General features: G+C 38.5%; 1 protein-coding gene across 4 annotated transcripts in view; it reads left to right on the top strand.

Moving 5' to 3' along the window:
• The window catches only part of LOC145987127 (fibronectin type III domain-containing protein 5), a 364,617-nt gene that overhangs the window by 258,794 nt on the left and 85,376 nt on the right, over nucleotides 1-20,447 (top strand). Inside the window, exon 1 of one of the 4 annotated variants that reach the window (XM_083121618.1) lies at nucleotides 9,657-9,785. The exons of the other annotated variants lie outside the window; for them this stretch is intronic. Coding sequence (XP_082977744.1) covers nucleotides 9,719-9,785 — 67 coding nt within the window. The 5' untranslated portion in view covers nucleotides 9,657-9,718. Of the gene's footprint in view, nucleotides 1-9,656; nucleotides 9,786-20,447 lie in introns of those variants that run through there. 4 annotated transcript variants of the gene reach the window in all.

The raw sequence follows: 20,447 nt of genomic DNA, 5'->3' as shown, positions 1-20,447 counted from the left end.
ATGATCAAGAAACAGAGCAAGAGGTTCAAAATATATACGACCAACTTCTACAACTACCATCGACTCTTGATGCTCCACACGTAACACCTCGTGAAGTCCAAAGGCTGACAAAAAAGCTAAAACCGAAAGCAGCACCTGGTCTAGATGGTATTCCACCTGCGGCACTTCAGAATCTCACAAGAAAGGGGTTTGTGTATCTTGCCAAACTTTTTACTAACATTATACGACTGGGCTATTTTCCAACACAATGGAAAATGGCAAAGATAATAGCTATTCCAAAAATGGGAAAGAATCCGCACGAGAAGACAAACTATAGGCCTATAAGTCTATTATCTCATGTTAGTAAGCTCTTCGAAAGGGTGTTGTGCCAGCGTCTCACAGTTATTATAGACGAACATCAGCTAATACCAAACCACCAATTTGGCTTTCGGAAAAATCACGGTACTACCGAACAACTTGTCAGAGTCGTTGACTATATTGCTGTTCATAACAACAGAAAGCATCGTGTCGCTGGTCTATTTCTGGACGTGCAGCAAGCATTTGATAGAGTATGGCATGGTGGACTAATGCTCAAATTACAACAACTTCCGCTACCTCAGTGCTACTTAAAAATTATGATGAATTATCTGCAAAACAGAAAGTTCATAGTAACTGTGCAAGGGCAGAAATCTACTTCCAGATCTATTGAAGCAGGGGTGCCTCAAGGCTCTGTCCTTTCCCCTACGTTACACTCATTATATACGGCAGATATTCCATATCCGAAAGAAGGATTATTAGCAACATATGCAGATGATACTGCATTGTTAGTACATGCAAAATTACTGTCCACTTGCGAAAAACGAATTAACAAGTATGTGCCAGAATTAATAAAATGGACTCAGAAATGGAAAATAAAAATAAATCCAACAAAAAGCAACAACACCATAGTTTTTGCATCGAGTGGAGCTAGGGAGAAAATCAAACTCCAAATATTCCAGACGCCAGTCCCTACGGTCAATAAGATAAAGTACCTAGGAATAAGCCTTGATACAAGACTGACTTTTGACCCACATCTAGATGAGGTGGCAAGAAGGGCAAAACAAAGAACAGGATACCTCATGCCTCTACTAAGATCACCAGCGTTGTCAATTGAAACAAGACTGTATCAAATGATGATTAGACCTATATTATTATATGCCGGCCCTACATGGTTACAGGCCACTAAAACACATTTACAGAAATTGCAATATGTACAAAACAGAGCACTCAGATACATTGGACATCACCCGTTAGCGACACGTATACAACAACTCCACGAAGACATGGACCAGCCCAGGATTGAAGATTTACTACATATTGCCCGGGATAACCTGTGGAGGCGGATTACGATGCATCCAAACCCATTAGTGCAAGCTATAGGTCAAATAAAACCCAGAGTAGAGAGGGTTTCACTTCCTCGTCCATGACTGTTTATATAAACCAGATAAATGAAATGACAATCAAGTTAATGTAAAGATTGTCATTGTGAATGTTCATATATATGTAGTAGTGAGTAGATTTTGGGGATTTTCTGGGAACATTGTATATTGTACTAACGCGACAGTTGCGTTAGTTTTTGTAAAATATTGATGTAAAGAAAAGTAATTATTGTAACAGTATTGTAAATTATTGTCGATTCCAGTTAATGTTAAATAAACAATATGCTGGGATACACAAATCCTGACGTCAAAAAAAAAAAACCGGAGCTCAGTCGACTGCCAGATGCCGACTGCGAAAGACCTGGTTCCCAGATCTAGTCTGGATGTTTCCCCTACCGGGATCCAATAGCTTCCTTGAGAAGGAAGGAGGAGGATAAGAAAAGCAGATTTCCTACCTATCTGGTCTGCTCCATAAGAGCTTGGTGTGCTACCCTTGGGTCGTGGCGGCCCAAGCCCAAGTCTCCTGGGTGCTTCCAGACCTTCCCTTTGTACCTTGCCGTCTCTTGCTACTGACTGGACATACCAAGGGACCGAACCGTTCCCTTGTCGTAGCTGGATTGACTTTGCGGCGTCCTTTCATACCAACACCTTTGTGAAACCGCGGGCCCCTTGGCCCGTCCCTCGAAATTGATTGGACGCTTTCGCATGTTGTCCCCAGACGGCGTGGCACGTAACGACTACCAAGGTTCCTATTGGTTACCTGTACTAGTTGGTTCCCCCTAAATTAGATAGGAATACTAATACGGCCCAGGTACCTCACTGAGGAGGATTTAAGAGCGTATGTGCTAAACAGGTTATTTACATGCGTGTATAAATATAAATAAACATTTACTAGTTGACCTTTGACCTTTCCATACTAAACCCCGCAAGCCCTGAGATACTTTGAGTCCATGTCTTCGGCTGGCTACAAGCTAGCATATATGGGTACAGTTTTGCACCGCTCCGTGGTGTAGTGTGCAGTGCTCCGGCACGCGGACGTTGCACAAAGTATGCCGAGTGTGGTTCCGGGCTGGGTCTGGAAACAAATGTCCAGAGAAAGAAGCATGTGTTCTGTGCAATCCAGAGAAACCTGATGCCGTGTCCGAAAGGAATACTTGCGGAACAGGAAGGCAAACTGAGGCCTCAACCCAGGAAGGGGCTTCTGAAAGGGTTCTCCCCCTAATGGACTGCCACTATATTAAAAAGTTAAGCATCTGCCATTTCCTCAACTAATAGGCTGTGTCCTTGTTTTCAAGCTTCCTGGTTAATTACGAGGCACCTTATTCCTTTGCAGTGGATCTCCTCAAAAGCGTATCCCTTATCTCTGCTTCACTCTATACATGTTTGTTCTATATTGTACTCCAATTAACAGCCTCTTTGTTTAGCATGAAAGCGCACCATGTAAGGCTCCGTGCATTGTTGATTGCAGCAGTAGTTCGGAGCTTCGTCTTAAGAATACCATATGTTAATTTGTAAGTTCAGAAAACACTGTTCAGTATCTGTTCTTTCTTCTTTCATAAAGATCCTTGTTATGTTATGATCATTTGCGCCCATAACGATGGTCAAGGGGTCGCTAACCTCCCCAGAACAATGAAAAATCAATTTCGATTTTTTTTTTCTCATTTAAAACTCTCTTTCTCTATCAAAATCCATTGACATCACACAGTTTTCAATACTTCTATTTCGATTATAAGCCGCATTTGATCATATTATATTTAATCACGACCATGGGGATAAATAAAATAAATTTATATGAGGGGCAGAAAAATACTACAACATATCTAAACCCACCACAGAGTATTTTATTTATTTCTTATTTGACCCATCATCGATTTTCCATCCTTTCTCTTATCGAAGGCACTTGAAGTTTGCTTTAATTCCACTTCATGCACAGATAGGCTAATCGGGACTGGACCTACAGTGTAAAATGGGATCCGATCCACTATGTGCCTCCACCAGATATCGTATTACAGACCCATTTGTTACAAAACAACATTTCCGCGACTCTATTGGGATCATTAATCTAAGATTGTTTTACAGTGAAACGAATAGTTATGTTACTCGACATTGCAAAGGCTACGATAGCTTTCTCGTACTTCTTCTGTCCGACGTCAGCGCATGGATCTTTCAAAAAAAATATTGATGGGTGCTTGAGACATGACGTCATCAAGATCAGGCTCCACTGCGATAACTTTCATCTATTACAAGTGCAAAATTGTCCTTTTATAAAATTTTACGAATGAAATAAGGAATATTTTTTTGTCTATTTAAAGTTTTTCTCTGTCTTTTATAGCTTATCCACAAAACGCGTAAAACGCTAGAAATCGCGTTTTTCACTCCAAGAAATGAAATTTTTGACCACAAGTAACTTTATAATGGACACATTTACCCCTGGATAGAAAAATTATCTCATTTTACGGTTTTTCCAATAATATCAAAATCATTACTGATGGGATTATATTTGTGGGAGTCAATATATTACATGGATCGTCAGAACCTAAAATGTGAAATGCTTATTATTATTAAAACTTCCTGTTATAAATTATAAACCATAACTCTAGTACTATAATTTTGGTCCGTCTAACAGGTATAATCAGTGCCAAAAGTGTGTGTGTGTGTGGGGGGGGGTTGACAAGGACAGTTAACTTTTTCTTGTTAGACAAGGCTGATCATTACTTAATCGCCGACACTGATTGTAATTACTATTTGTAATTTACTTTATTATAGTTATAATATTCAATCTAATAATTATTTCTGAACCTCTCCACCTCCAGATAAATGTGTTTCTTTAGAGTCATCTATATAGCACGCAGGGATGTTTATAGGATACATTGTGAATATTTTTAGCATAAATATTCGCATCTAATTTTTAGCTCCAAAGAAATTAATACCCTACTGACGTTGTGGGTGGTACAGACGACCTTCTAATAATCGAGACACCTGTTTATAAATCGAGAGACTGGAATCAAGATAGCTATGTGTAACACGAGACGAGACTGAGAATGAAACAAGAGTCGTTAGCATTCCTATAGTTGGGGTTCATTGTTGTGACATGCCTACAACAAAGAAACTTAACCGAAACAATTAATCTGCATTTGAGGCTTATCACGTTACTAATTCAACAATGCATCCACAATTTGCTTCCTTGATTTTATGGAAACCTTACACTCCAGAGAGCGATTGCGAGAAAGAAATGTTATTATGAAATTATTTATTCGTGCTCTCTCTCCAAAATGCAGTGTACTTTGGGAACTTCCCAACAACCGGGATATAGCTTATGACGAACGACTACCGCATTGTGAGCTCCCATTCCTAATGCAGTCGCTTCCAAAGCACTCTTCGGGTACAATCAGAAATAACCCCCCAGCCAAACATGGCTCTTGTCCTGTCCGGAACAGACCACTCACGCATTATGGATTAGTCCTCGGTGTGAAGAGTACGCGTATCGCGTAAGCTTTCCTACATAATGTTGGCCGAGGTCATTCATCAATACAGATGCCTGTAAGTAACAGTATTCTAGAACTGTAGTATTGCTTCACCCCTCCCCCCTTTTGGATTTACTATTTTTCCCAGGAAGCGCTATGGAAGACATTTTTTAAAAGAACGATGTCCCCCACCCACGAGCGCCCAGGGAAGTCACTTCACCCCTCTTCTGGAAAGAGTAAAAATTTGTTAATTTTTCCTTCACCGTTTAGCTTGTAACTCTTTCATGTTTTTCTTGTATCTTACTTTTATAGGCTCATATGAGTTCGGTACATACCGGATATACGTCATTGATCCTCCTTGGCGATGCGATATTGCCACGTTTGAAGTTGAACAAATGAAAAGTAACACACGTTTACGATTTCGCTGTGCATTTCCTTCTCGGTCCAGTCGATGACCAGAGGGGATTTTTTCAGTTCAGCAGAAACATGCGAAGGGCGTGAGGAATGGAGATTTACGTAATAGCACACGTAATATATAGGACTAGGTGCATTTTCAGAATTACCATATGAAACTCCAATCCCATTATGACATTATTATTTTATTATTATTGTTGGCATTTTTTCCAGCTATTTTTTCAACATGTTCATTTTCATATTAGCAAATAATGGAAAACAAGCATACAAACTGTATTTTTGAAAGACACAAATGACGAATACGTGGGCTGTTCAAAAGATACCGGACTTTTGCAATACAAATTTTATTACCGCAATTACAACATTACACGTGCTTGTCCCCATCAAAGTACTTCTCCATGCTTGCAATGCAGTGCTCCCATCATTTATGCCACTGTTCGGACGCCTCCTGGAACGCATTTTTAGCGATGTCTCCCATCTGTGTTATCGCGTTCTGTTGAATTTCGTCCACACTTGCAAAATGAAGTCTTTCAAGGTTCTTTTTAACTAGGGAAACAGAGGAAAGTTCGCAGGGGCCAAGTCTGGAGAGTAAGTTGGGCAGGGCACAACGGTTATCACATACACGCTATACATACATATAATTACATACAAAGACGCTGCTCCGGCTGGTTCTTCATCTTCACTGCTGTGAAGCGTAAGCAACGAGAAGTTAATGCACGTGTTTACTTCGGTGACTCTAACCGGATTATTGATGAGCGTAGCGTGAAGTGGAAAGCAGCAGCGTGTTTCTGAAGGTTGCCGCTAGAGAATTCCACCTGCCGGAACTCGCTACGAACAATGGATCCCGGGCTATGACAAAATTGTGGTCTTTTTTTTTTTTTAACAAACCACGTATAATTCTTTATGTACAGTCACAGGCAAAAATAATGAGACACCTAGATCCTGAAAGGTGGCCGCGGTGGCTCAGTCGGTAACGCGTCTGACTACCATGCTAAAGGTCCCGGGTTCGATCCCCGGCCGGTTCAAATCCGGGAACTTTTCTAACGATGGAAGCGGCCCCGGCGCCCACCCATCGTCGAATAACATGGGTACCTGGGGGAAACCCTGGGGGGTAAAGGCGGTCAGGGGCGTGATGCTGATCACATCACCCCCACTCACGACCGGATCAAGAAAGTGTGGGGCGTTACCCCCACACCCCCTATACGCCTTCATGGCGTGGTGCTATGCACAGGGGAGCACTTTACTTTACTTTACTTTACCTAGATCCTGAAATGCTCGCTAGTCCGTATGGGTGTTGTCTAACTCTACGGCGATGTGAGAAGGTGGGGTACAATCAAGTGAGAAATCTAATATTTAGTGTTTCAAACATCACACAAAAGCCCTAAAATATACTTACACCTGGATTTTTACGTTTCTACGTATTTGTAATATTTTTATTTGCCAATTTATGCCGTAACCGAAATTAATTTATGTCGAAATTAAGCAATAGGGAAATTTGAGATAACTTATTTGTCCAAAATATAAATTTCGGAAGAGAACTAGAAATTGCCATAGAATCGAAATTGAAAGTTTGTTGGAACGTGGAGAACGTTATGGGTTTGGGAATATCGATTCCTTGAGCGAGGTAAGAAAGTAAACTTCAGTGGAATATTGTTTTTTTTTTTTGTAATTATCCTTCGTTGCTTAAGGCTTTTCTCTATGATAACATTACTTCGCGATTCATTACAACTTCTATAGATATTGACAAGGTGTATTGTTGTCCTCATCGATAGTGTAGTGGTAACGCTCTCCCATTGTGATCGAGAGAATCTGGATTCGATCCACGGTGAAATCACATGATACAACCAGCATTCCTGAAGCACCGTGTTGCTGGATTAGGTAAAACTGTCAAAGCCGGGAATCGGATTTCTTCAAATTTACAGGAGAAAGTACTTACGGAATTGAGTTTCTGTGTAATTTCAGAAGGTCGTAGAAGTGTTTTCTCGCATTTTTCAATGTGTTTGGCCGCTAATTCATGTATTTTTCTATAGGTAATAATGTCCGTCCGATGCACGAAAGCAGTTTCTTGCATTTCCATCCATGTACTTGAACTGGATGTTGCGAGCATCTGATGACGTAATCCCCGGTAAGTGTTTCCAAACACATAGTTTTTTCACTATATTGCCCAACCTAAAGCAACCTAACCTAACCTTACCGTGATGGTGCCTGGGGCTATCGTGAATGGTTTTTGGGGCTATTCGTGGATGGTTATACGATCCAGAATGGTTTTTGGGTCTATGCGGGAATGGTTTTTGGGGCTATTCGTGGATGTTTTTTGGGGCTATGCCGGAATGGTTTTCAGGGCTATGCGGGACTTTTTCTGTTAAGAAGGTTGAAACACTGCTTTGCCGTTTGAAACACAACGCTAGTCAAGATTTGCCCGCCATTTTGTGTGTTCAGGAAGCGAGAAAAGAACGAACAATAATTACTCGATATGTCGACAATAGATACTAATTTCGTTAAAAAAAAGCAAAATCCCTTGTTAAACAATCTTTCGCAATGCAGAATAAGTAAGTACGAATGTCAACAATTACAGAATAAACGAGTTACAGCCTATTGCCGGCTTTGACAGTTTTACCCGGGATTCAACTATATATCCAATTGATAACAATATTTTGGTTAAAATTACGCTTTATAATTTTCTAATGTGATTATTTGGTTATATGATCAGTAATTTACTGCATTTTCCATCCCCACTTTTAGCAACAATCCACGGGTTATCATGCAGCCTGTCACGATATTTTGAATTATGACTTATTTACGATTTGATATGACTCAAGTGTTTAACTACCTATTCTCGTCTTCACAATTTGCACTTTGTAATTAAAAATCTAGTTTGGAGTGATTTGGTACTCATACTAATGTAGACTTTAACAATACTCTTTTCTACCGTTTCACAGGATGCAACTTGTCCAATCGTTTTGTATGGCTATCACATTTGGTTTCAAAATCCAAGGACGTGATGAATGAGTTTCTTGTTATAGTTGATCTCTTGGCAGGTACGGTCGCGTGTTCGATTACTGGTACAAGTACTCAAACTTTCGATGTTGATTCAGCACCGAGAATAATTGAGCAGCTTACTTAGAAAAGTAGCGTACTCTGATGTAGAAAGCTAGTTGACAACGGTGAAGGGACTCGAAGCACTATCATACACATTATCCAATAACGAACTGCTTTCTAGATCATGTCATTGGATATTGTCCGTTTTGGATAAACTTTGGATTTCTCAAGGCTTTGGTTTCGAAAACTTTCTAACTTCTGTGGGTCTACGCCTAATATTATCTTCAGTTTATCGCAATGGCTTATTAACACAATATGATCACTCATCATTTTCGTGAATATAAGTTTAAGCAGTAGTCTGTCCAGGGGAACCGGCGATCGTTAGTTTTTCGTTCTTTCATTATACTACCTATCCTTAATGCTAAAACGAGTTGAGCCTGTTCCAGCTAGTCTTACGTGCAGTTTTAAATCGTAGATTGGTTAGGAAAAATCGAAACAAACGGTTGTTTGCAAAAGTACATTTTTAATATTCATTGCAGAATGATTTGGAAACACGCGTGATTCGCCAAATATTTCTGTCTTACCAAAGAAGTATTTCAGTGATTTAAAAGTACGATTCAAAAAAATTCGAAAAAAAAAACCACTCTTATGTGGTGATCTTTTAGCATGTCTGCGGCTCTGTTTCCGTCCTTATCAACTATCGATATCTCAAAAATTACAAGAGGTACGAAGAGATTTGTGAACTGATAGACATACAAAGTAATAGCTCAAGGCACCATAAATTAGTTCGATCAACCCGTCTGGCTTACCGAGAGGGACATCAATTGACCTATAATAAACTGTCAATATCTCAACAAGCAAGAAACGTAAAGATCCAAAATTTTCTGAAATTTCAACGTGAAATGGTGCTTAAACAAGGCGTGATATACATATTTCCATTGGCTGCCTTTCTCTCTGTGATAGTAAAATAAATGAATGTCAAAGAGCTATAAATTTGTAATGTATCAATATCTTTGAAACTACTCAAACTTCAAATACTAGTGGACCCGAGTAAGACTCGCGCATCATTGTGTCTGTGTTAACCATGTCATCGGTTCCGGACTGCACACACCCTCCCTTTTAATACGCCATTGACTTCAAGTGATTTATTTTAGTAATCGGTGTCTTCCTCGATACAGACATCAAGGAATTGGTAGGAAAAAGACGTATATAAAACAACTGAACAAAAATTTGCAATGGGTAGTAAAACGTGTGTCGAATGAACCTACGTTGGCCTTACAAGGCATGGTTGAAGAGCATGAGTCATTCTCTAACCTAACGTCAAGTTCACCACACAGCCCTGTGAAGCCGAGGAAAAGCTTACGCAATTGTTTCTTCTTTGGGGGAAAGGGACATGGGAGGGCGATGGCGGATTCCAGTGCTTGCTTGAAGTGTTTTGTTGCTGTTACTTTGGTGGATCTTTACTTTTGCCGTATGTATTTAATAATTGATATAATTACATTTTATCTACTGAGACTTGGATGCAAAAATATATGCAGCTCCTCATACTACACTAATTTCTTTATTTGTTAGAAATATATACCCTTTCAACTAGGGGTGCGCATAGGGGCGATTATGGCGCAGACTGCGCGATCGAGATTTTTTTCCTCTTCAAATAATATAAAATGCAACATTTATATATGTTTCTAAAATATAAGTTAAAAATAAAACCTTAAATGCACCATGTTTAATCCATCAGATGAAGAAAAGAAAGTATTTAAAGGCAGGAGTGGTCACAGGTGGGTTTGTGGACGCACGTTACGTCCACCCAACTTTAGGGAGGTGGGATTTTTATGATGCAAATTTGACTTCAACAATATAGCATTGGAAACAAGTTAAATTACGTTATCAAATAACCATGCTGCTATATAAATAGCAATTTGTAGACTTCCAAGGGACTTGTAACGGGTAATATGTATTATCGAAGAGGGGGGGGCATCGAAAGGTGACTGGGGGCAATATCGTAAGTTTTACATATTAGGTCTTAAATTTACAGGTAGATTCTGGGGTGGATTAAGAATTAAATGTTGGGGGTGGTGGCAATATTCAACTCCTGAATATCAGTGTTAAGTCTTAGACTATTACAGATATTTTAGTTAGAGGGGATTGAGCCTTAAATTGAGGGGGTTATCCAATTCTTGCGTATTACTATTGTCTTAGACTGTTGCGGAAATTCTGGTGAGGGGAGAAAGAATTATTTTTTGGAAAAGGCAATATCCACTCTTCAATATCAACAGTAAGTCTAAAATTGGCATGGAAATTTTGCTGGGAGGATTCAGTATTACATTTAAAGAGGGAGATATGAAGCTCTCGATAAAGTGTTAAATCTTATATTGTCAAGGGATTTCTGTAGTTGGGGGAGAGTTCGAATATTATATTTTGGAAACTATATTTAGCAATATGGTATCCACACGTTTTCGACGCCGAACATGCGAAAAGAGAAGCTGGAAAAGAGTAAATACAATCACGGGATCCTAAGAAAGGATTGACACCCTATTAAATTAATATTCTTGAAAGTCTGAAATGAAATGGATGTAAACATTTCCTTGCTCGCTTTGCTCGCCATGATGTGTTACGAAAATGTGTGTTTGGCGCTTTACTGAGGTGAATGTGAAGTTTTATATTGAAGCTGCATTACAAGACATGAACGACATTCTCGATATTCATTAATAACATCACTTCTTAAAATATGATGCTTAGTGTTGGTATACTGCTTAATTTAAGGCAGGTGCATCATTTGGAAAAAAAAATATATCAAATTCGCATTTCTAACTTCTTGTCACAGAAAAAAATTACTTTAAGAAGTGAAATTTGCACAGAATATAAAATCCATGTAATTATTTGTATGGATTAATAAAATAATTATCTTTACCACAAGCTGAGAGGCTGAGTTCTTTGAAGGAGGAACCGTAATTTTCAACCTGAGCTTAGGAATTTCTAGATAGGGTTCTGTAATGTCTCGTGATACAATAATTGAATCGGTCACACGGCTGCAACATGTTATTTGATTTGCCCCGGTTGAATTTTGTATATTAAGTTGTGTAACAATTTGTGTTAAATACTCAAATTGTGAGTTTTATAGATACACTCACAAACCCTGTTTAAATGCATAATTATACAGAGTGTCCGAAAAGTCACGCAACCCGGTGTTTACGACCGTATAACGGAATAGCGAAACGGAATGAGTAGAAACGCTTTCTGCCAAGAGAATGCCCTGTATATTGGGAAAATTTAGAGAGACAAACATATGTAAGAACATGCGTGTTTTAATAACAAATAAGCAAAGTGTTGCCAAAGGCGGAAAAAAAATATTTGCAAATCGTGTATATTGATGCACAGAACTCACTGAGGTAAATTATTGGAACATTTCACAATACCAACGAACAATTTGGATGGCCATCTAATGAATTTGACAGAAAAAGATGTTTGACGAAGTTTCAAAAACATTGCAGAAGGGAATAAATGAACTGTTCCAAAAATCGATGTTTTCACAATATTACGAGGGACACTGGCAACACTGTTGGTGTCACGTGTCACTAACAGATGTGTTTCACCTCAGACTATCACACTAAGGCACTTTTAACGACAAAGGAGAAAGTTGGTTATTCTCGAACATATGCAATAAATTACATACACCTTGCAACCTGAAATGTGGTTTCAATTGGATAGGTATGTCAACAGCCAAAATTCCAGGCATTGGTCGACAGAAAACCCACATCAGTTGCATGAACTACCCTTGCACTCTCCGAAAATCGGTGTATGGTGTGGAATATCGCGACGTCGTATTGTAGGACCGTTATTCTTTGAGACAACAGTGGATTCTGCTGTGTACGGGGATCTCATAATGCAATTCGTTGCTCTCCTGGAAAAAGACGAACGTGATGTTTGGCTACAACCAGTAGCGTACGCAGGATTTCATCAAGGGGGGTGTTATTTCTAAAACTTTTTTTCCAAATTCACATTACCATTGTTTTATTATACTTTAATTACATAATAATAATAATAATCACAATTAATTAATAATACTTATAATTAATTAATTAGCTAAATTAATACTACTAATACCACTACTACTACTATTAAGTAGTAGAGATCTACATAAATATAGTATTTATGAAAACATTAGAACAATATCACTTTCTAGTCATTCGATTTTTATCAAATCCTGGGAGCATTTTTTTGTTTCTTTGTTACGAAATAATTGTCTGGTGAACGAGTTGAGACATTTCAAGGGTGAAGAAGATCCATAAATACAAGAAAATATATTAAAATAAATTGAAATAATCAAAGTATGGAAATCATCCAAGAAGCTGCGGTAATCTGGTCGGTAGAGCGTCTGAGAAGTGACAATCACGCGGGAGATCCGGATTCGATTCCCGAAATAGGTTGGAATTTTTCCGGCTTCTTCCCCGCATAAATGTCCCCGATAATTCACATCTGGATTGTCTCCCTGTTCTTACCAACAAAACATTTTACAATAGTTAAGCTTATTGTCGTTTGAATAATTGTCTAGTCAACAAGGTGACACATTTTAAAGAGAGACATTCAAAAGTGCTGCGGTAAACAATACAATGGGAAGGCGAATTGGTGACTGTATTCTTGTCCGCCTAGCCTTTGTCTATACATTAGCCTCTTACAACCAACCAAGAACTTTATTTAGTTAATTCTCATTGTTCACACACAAAACAAATTTAGGTTCGTTGAACACTGGCGTACGTAGAGGGGTGGCCGATGGTGTTCCAGCCCCTACCGAAATTTTGAGAAAACCAGAATTTTCAAATAAAAATCCGTTAAGAACTTTAAAAAATCAAAATGTGTAAATGCGAAACTTCTTTTAAAGTGAATCCCGATTACCATTTTTGTTTTTGAATATAATTTTAATAGACTGAAAAGCTCCAAAAATACGAAATATTTTATTATGCATCCTGCCCTCCAAAACGAAGCCATGTGCTATCCACATTTACTATTCCAGCCCCTCCCGAAAAAAAAATCTGCGTACGGCAGTGTATTGAACATTGTTGCAACTGAGATACAAAACAACTTTTTTTCTCTTTTAAATCATAGTTACCCTAACCTAACCTCATAAACTCGTGTTTATTTTCAAGGCATTAGTCTGAAAGACGCGTGTGTTTGGAATGCTGTGCTTTTCTCCATGCTGCATGGAAATAATAATTCAAATTATTATTATTATTATTAGTAGTAGTAGTAGTAGTAGAAGTAGTAATAGTAATATTATTGTCCCAGATCTTTGACTGTAAAAATTGGCTATTTCATTTTTTTTCCACAGCATTTTTCATAATATTTCACAAGCTCAAGGGGGGGGTTTAAACCCCGTAACCCCCCCCCCCTTGCGTACGCCACTGGCTACAACAAGATGGAGCAACTTGCCATACATCTAATGAATCTCTTCGTATGCTGAGAGAATGTTTGGTGATCGTCTAATATCCAAGGATTTATGGCCCAGTCGCTCGCCCGATTTAACATCTGGAGATTTTTTTTCTGTGGGGTTACTTAAAGGGGAAAGTATACCAAACAGACCCAGAACATTGGAGGAGCTGAAACGAAACATTACACAGGAAATTAATAATATCGGTGCTGCAACCCTCAGGAAGGTATCTGAGAACATGATCAAGCGAACCAACTTAAGTATCCAAGAAAATGGTGGACACTTCAAACATTTGCTTTAATTTGTAGCGATACCAACATTTCAGGGTTGCAAGGTGTATGTAATTTATTGCATATGTTCGAGAATAACCAACTTTCTCCTTTGTCGTTAAAAGTGCCTTAGTGTGATAGTCTGAGGTGAAACACGACTGTTAGTGACACGTGACACCAACAGTGTTGCCAGTGTCCCTCGTAATATTGTGAAAACATCGATTTTTGGAACAGCCCATTTTTTCCCTTCTGCAATGTTTTTGAAACTTCGTCAAACATCTTTTTCTGTCAAATTGATTAGATGGCCATCCAAATTGTTCGTTGGTATTGTGAAATGTTCCAATAATTTACCTCAGTGAGTTCTGTGCATCAATATACACGATTTGCAAATATTTTTTTTCCGCCTTTGGCAACACTTTGCTTATTTGTTATTAAAACATGCATGTTCTTACATATGTTTGTCTCTCTAAATTTTCCCAATATACAGGGCATTCTCTTGGCAGAAAGCGTTTCTTCTCATTCCGTTTCGCTATTCCGTTATACGGTCGTAAACACCGGGTTGCGTGACTTTTCGGACACTCTGTATAATCTAATTTATTACATTTAACCAATCAATGTGCTAGCATTCTGTTATTTCGAAAATTGAACAATATCAATTATTACGTATTCATCCAAACTATCTTGGGGCGATTATGAAGAACGATTTTGGGGGGGAACGCTCTTGGAGTGATGGGCACAACTGTTTAGGGAGGAGGGGCAGATCAATTATAGTGTTCAGTAAAGCTAAGAAACGTTACTTTCTGTAGACAGTACACACGCTGTCGTAATTAAATACTTTGTGGGGGTGTGACATGGTTTGAGGGTGCGAATGACATAATTTTGGGGGACTCATGATATGATTAGGGGGAGACAAATGACTTGATATTTGTGGGGGACGCGCCATTGGCCGTGGGGGCGGGGTGACACCCCTGCTTTCAACAAGAATAAATATGTAAAACACATAAACAGCTTCAGTTTCTTACATAGCAACAAATTAACAAACCTCCATTAATTTCGATCAAAGCTCTCTCTTCCCTTCTATCTCACACACACATAAATATACATGTATATTTATCCACTTATACTTAAATATGAGGCTTCAATCTCAAAGAGCTGTATTATGAGAATGAAAGTTTATGCTAATTTTCTGGTCAGAAAGGGTTAGTGGGCAATATGAAACCCAACCTAAATTATTGCCATTCTATAACTACAGTAATACTGCATATGATTTGTTACTTAGAGTCACTTTTCTTACACTTTTGGTTAATCGCAACGATAAGGATGAGTGATGACATGATGAAATTGGTGAATGGACACTCACAAAGAACAACCATGCTCATGTCAGGAATCGAACCCGAAACCCCTTGCGTCGTTACGGATGTTGGCTTTTCGTAGATTGTGATGAAGAACAGAAACATGGAGAAGGATATAAACGGGAAAGCGGCTATCTCAGAGCCGCGACTAGAAAGAAGGACGACGAACGCCAAAAATTTGGAATAAATTTGCAGATCTCAGCAAAACACATATTTCTAAAAAAAGAAATAGGTAAATTTCAATGGGTGCCGTTATGATATTTTTTTCCTTAATCGAAGGAAAAGGCAAAATTACAGTCACATTAGTTACAAGATAGACGAATATGGCTATTTTGCTCTTGAAATGGATATTCCCAAAACCCATAAAGCTCCCCACGTCATTCACAAACTTCAAATTTCGATCCTATGGTAATTTATTTTCTCTCCCGAAATTGACATTTTGGACAAATATTTATCCTATATTTCCCCATTATTAAATTTCTAGGGATTACCGCTGAAATTGGCAAATAGAAGTATTACAAATACGTAGAAACGTAAAAATCCAGGTGTGAGTATATTTTACGGCTTTCGAATTTGAAGCGACCATAATTAGAATTGCCTGACGTTTGAAACACTGCATATTAGGTTTCTCACTTGAGCGTAAAAAGAACGCTTCCCAACGATCTTCTCACATCGCCGTAGAGTTGGGCAACACACATAACGCCATCTGGGCTGGCGAGCATTTCAGGACCTAGGTATCCCATTTTTTTGCCGGTGGCTGTACATGTGACGTGTGTAACTTTCATGTAGATCATATGTTTTACACATATGCAACATGGAGATATGATTTCACTGGGCGCCATGCAGGGCCGGATTTACCTCTTTACCGCCCCTAGGCAAAACAAGATCTGCCGCCCCCCATACCGTTTATCAAGAATGAAAAAAAAACATTATTTTCTGTATTACTATTTTTACTGTTAACGGCATGCAGTATTAATAAAATGTTAGTTACATACAAAAATGTAACAAAGCTATATGACATAAATTATATAAATTACATTTTAATATTTACCTTGTTTTTCAGAGAAGACTTTTATTTTTACTTTATTTAAGTGATAGGTACATACCATCATACAAAAAATGTAACAAAAGCGATATGACTTTTTCGCTTTTCTCTTTTTGTATTGTGACTCATAATATTTATCACTCATAATGAGCGTAATGACGTTTTAAACTTACCACAACAAACGCACGTCGGACACTGACACACGCGAGACGCGGCACACCACCTACTTCTCGAGCAACTAACAGTAGAATAGTACAATGCGAAACCCCTTTAATAATGTTTGCAAAGACAGTTTAATTCTCAACAATTCAACGCGAATCACATGCTTTCGATATGCGGCCAATGCCGGCAGTAACAAGGAACGGCGTTGCTGGAACGAAGCCAAGCCGGTGTTGTCTTTCAAAAGCAAGCGGCAGGCTCCACGTTATTGCCGCAAACTCCCACCCGGCTCAGCACAATATTGTACATTCGAAACAGCAACGTCGGTAATTAAAACAGGCCCTGCTAGCCTATCCCTCTTAAGAAATATTCTTCGTTAACTTATATTTACAATACAACTACATTACGAGTCATTCCATTCGTGTGTCTGGAGAAAAAGAGAGGCAATCCGAGAATTATGTATTCCTAGTAAATTTAAAAGAAACAATCGTGCCGCCCCTACCAAAGTGCCGCTCTAGGCCCGGGCCTATGAGGCCTATTGGGAAATCCGGGCCTGGCGCCATGGCGTTCTCTCTTTTGCAACTTTTTTTAATTTAGATCGTTTGGTGCTCAGGTCCGACTCCTGCGGCCCCCTAGCTACGGTTCTGAACTTGATGACACTGTAACAATAGCAGGCATTGCGAGAGAAACGAGCAAGACAATTTTACGAAACGTATTTTTATTTGCATAAAATTTGAAATCGAGGAGGGGTGGGTGGGGCAATTGCCCATCTGTGCTCTCCTGCAGCTGCTCTTGCCGTCTGGAAGAAAAATGCAAGAAATATATGAAAACTAATTTCATCTTGAGTATCATTTTGTCCTGCTACTCTTACATTCTGCTAGCCTTGATTTTCTTTACCTCAATGTTTGCACCCCCCCCCCTGCCCTCTCTACAATTGGTTTCCGTCCAAGGTTTGGAGAACAATGCCCCCTGGCCCCCTGTAGTTGCCCCACTGAGAATACCACAAAATCTAAAATTGTAAACTTGGAACAATTCGTCTTGTGAGAACCAGAGTAACGTAACTAAAAATGTAACGTAACTACAACGAATCTCCATGGAGTCAGATCGATGTATTTCTATCACTAATCCGTGGCGATAAAGTGGTGTCACCTATCACCAATTTACTGACTCTTCAGCGATTTTCTAAGAATACATTATTATCTCTCTCCTGTAAATTTAATAAGTTCTAGTTGTTAACCTCTGGTACTCACACAACGAATTTAAAAAAAAAAAACAAGTAGAGACATTGGAACCAGCTGAAGGCCTACCGGAGAGTTCTGTATCGCCTTGTAATCAAGGAGTCAAGGGTTCGATTCCCGATGGAGTCATATTCCTCAGTCGTTCGGATTCTACTTTAACCCAGTCTGGATTAACCTACATCTGAGCATAACGTGCAGTGGCATAATAACAGTCACTGGTCGCTAGGAACTGGCGTCTCAAGGGACCCGTCTGGCATCAGAAATATGAAAGGAAAAGAAAATTGCCAAATTTTTCCAGAATATTTTACAACATCCCATGAATTTTGAGTAGCTATTTTCATCTCAATTACGTTTATGAAACAGTAAATGTCCTCCTGTTTGGATGCCCACTCTAGCTTTCTTTACCGGAAGGTATCCACCATATTAACGCAATTCTCTGTTCGGCCGAGAACAACCATTTGCCTCTTTCTTGATGGTTCTGGTAATATTCCGGGGAAATACACGCCACTTCCTCCCACTCTCAAAACAATCAATAAAAAATCAACGAAGAAACAAGTAAAAAATAACAATATAACAACCCATGATATCAATGATATCACAATGCGAAACATTCAGAAGCACATTTTCAGGGTGTAAGCCTAATAGCCCATTCAATAAAGGTTTTGTGTTGGGAATAATTCCGTAAAAGCTGAATTTTGGCCAGTTGTTAGAACACTACTAGTAGTGCAAAATCCCAAACGTCCCTGCCCCCCCCTCGCGGTGCTTCCCCCCGCGCCCCACCCCCACATTAATTTCGCAGACTCACAGTTCCTGACCTATATCTCCGTAAGCAATGGTCGTAAGGAGATAATCTTTTTTTAGTATTAATCCTCATTAGACAGGCTACAAAAAAGGTTATGTTTAATGTTTCGATAATGTAAGTAGTTTTGCCGCAATTTAAAACATAGTCTCCAAAAAGTGATTTTTTCTAATACTTTTTAAAGTTTTTGTTTGCATCGTAACTTTTGAACAAATTAAATGACAGGAAATTGTTTCGAATGAAAGTTGTAGTCTAATATATAAGCTTTAAAATGATATAAGTTTTAATATGTATTTTAATTAAAGATACACCATAAAATATGTCTCCAAATGGAGGATAACACCAAAACAAACTGTGTGCGTTTATCACAAACGCATTAGCGTTTTTGATACGATCAAGAGACTTTGTAAAATTAATTGTTAACCATTTAAGATATTTTCAGACGATTAGCCAATCGCAATCTATATGCTAACGGCCACCATCTTGAAAAGAACCCCCCATATTGTTTTTTCATATTTGGTTTATCTCGGGAACGGTGGCACCTATCTACTTTCGGTTTTCTCAGAAATGCCCCAAATAGTGTAAACTTTCATGAACCTTCGGATTTAAGAAGGCTAGAGAGTTAGTTACTTAGTTAGTGTAAACTTTCATAATAGGTATATCATTAAATCTACGATTTTCGAAAAAATAGTAGTTTTGTAGAGAAACTCACTATTTATAACATTTTATGTTAATGACTGCGACTTTAAAGTCTTAATAATTCTCTAACCAGACATTGATATTTTATATTTCGTAAGATTACGAAATGTTTGTTAGAAGACTTTGGACGAACTCAATCCTATACAATCTATATACAACCCAATTTGATTTCTGAAAATTGGAATCATCTAAATTTATACAATATTGAATTGTTTTATTATTTGAAAGAATAACACATCTTTATTGCAATTGATGATACGAAAATAGTGAAAATAATTTACAAAATATTTTGTTATGAATTTTTGATTAGATCGTTTTTCCATTTTCATCATGTCTCAAATTCGTATCCTTCACATTCCCATAATGTAGTGGAAGCAAGATTTTCCTTTCAACACTTGGAACGTCCTGTGTACTCTTTACTTGCTGCGTATTTCATGATTTGTATGCAGTTAAACCATCAAGTACTGGTTAGCTGTTAGCCATTGAGGTATCCACTGACCACTGTCGCTCTGCACTCTTCCAGCAAAAATCAGCAGGACTGATTTTGGTTGACAACAAGGGAACTTACAAAAAAATATAACAATCCCATAGCTAGAAGTTCTTTCATGATACAGAAATGTTATTATTCTTACATCCTCATGTTCACAAAAGTGCACCAAAATAGCACGTTTTAACCATGTAAAATCCAGTAAAAGCGATTGAGATGTTTCCGAATAGTTGCACATTTGCTCTACACGTGTATTTCTTAATTCTGGTGCCAACAACAAGTAAACCCTAAAATAGAATAAATAAAAAAAAATCACACACTAAGAATTTGCAAATAAAGAAACCACCTCGTGTTGACATGTTATGAACGGCAGTAGCTCAGTTGAGTTGATAGGAATCAATCATTTTGGGTATTATAGTTTGGATACCACTTCAACTCATCCATGTGATGTAACAGCACTGCTGCAATTGCAATGATGTGACATGGGTTTGACGTCATTCAAAATATCGTAAATCTTCTGAACACAGGGAATTTCCAATTATGTTTGTGACCAACCAATACTCAAAATGTCGGTGGCCTCCCTGGCGGAATGATTAGCACATTGCGCTAGGACGCTAGGGGTCCCGGTTTCGAATCCCGATCTGTATATGAGTGTCCGTT

The sequence above is a fragment of the Lepisma saccharinum genome, chromosome 4 (genome assembly GCF_977018435.1).
Source record: "Lepisma saccharinum chromosome 4, izLepSacc3.1, whole genome shotgun sequence".
Classification (NCBI taxonomy): domain Eukaryota; kingdom Metazoa; phylum Arthropoda; class Insecta; order Zygentoma; family Lepismatidae; genus Lepisma; species Lepisma saccharinum.
This window is presented reverse-complemented; position numbering and strand designations above follow the sequence as displayed.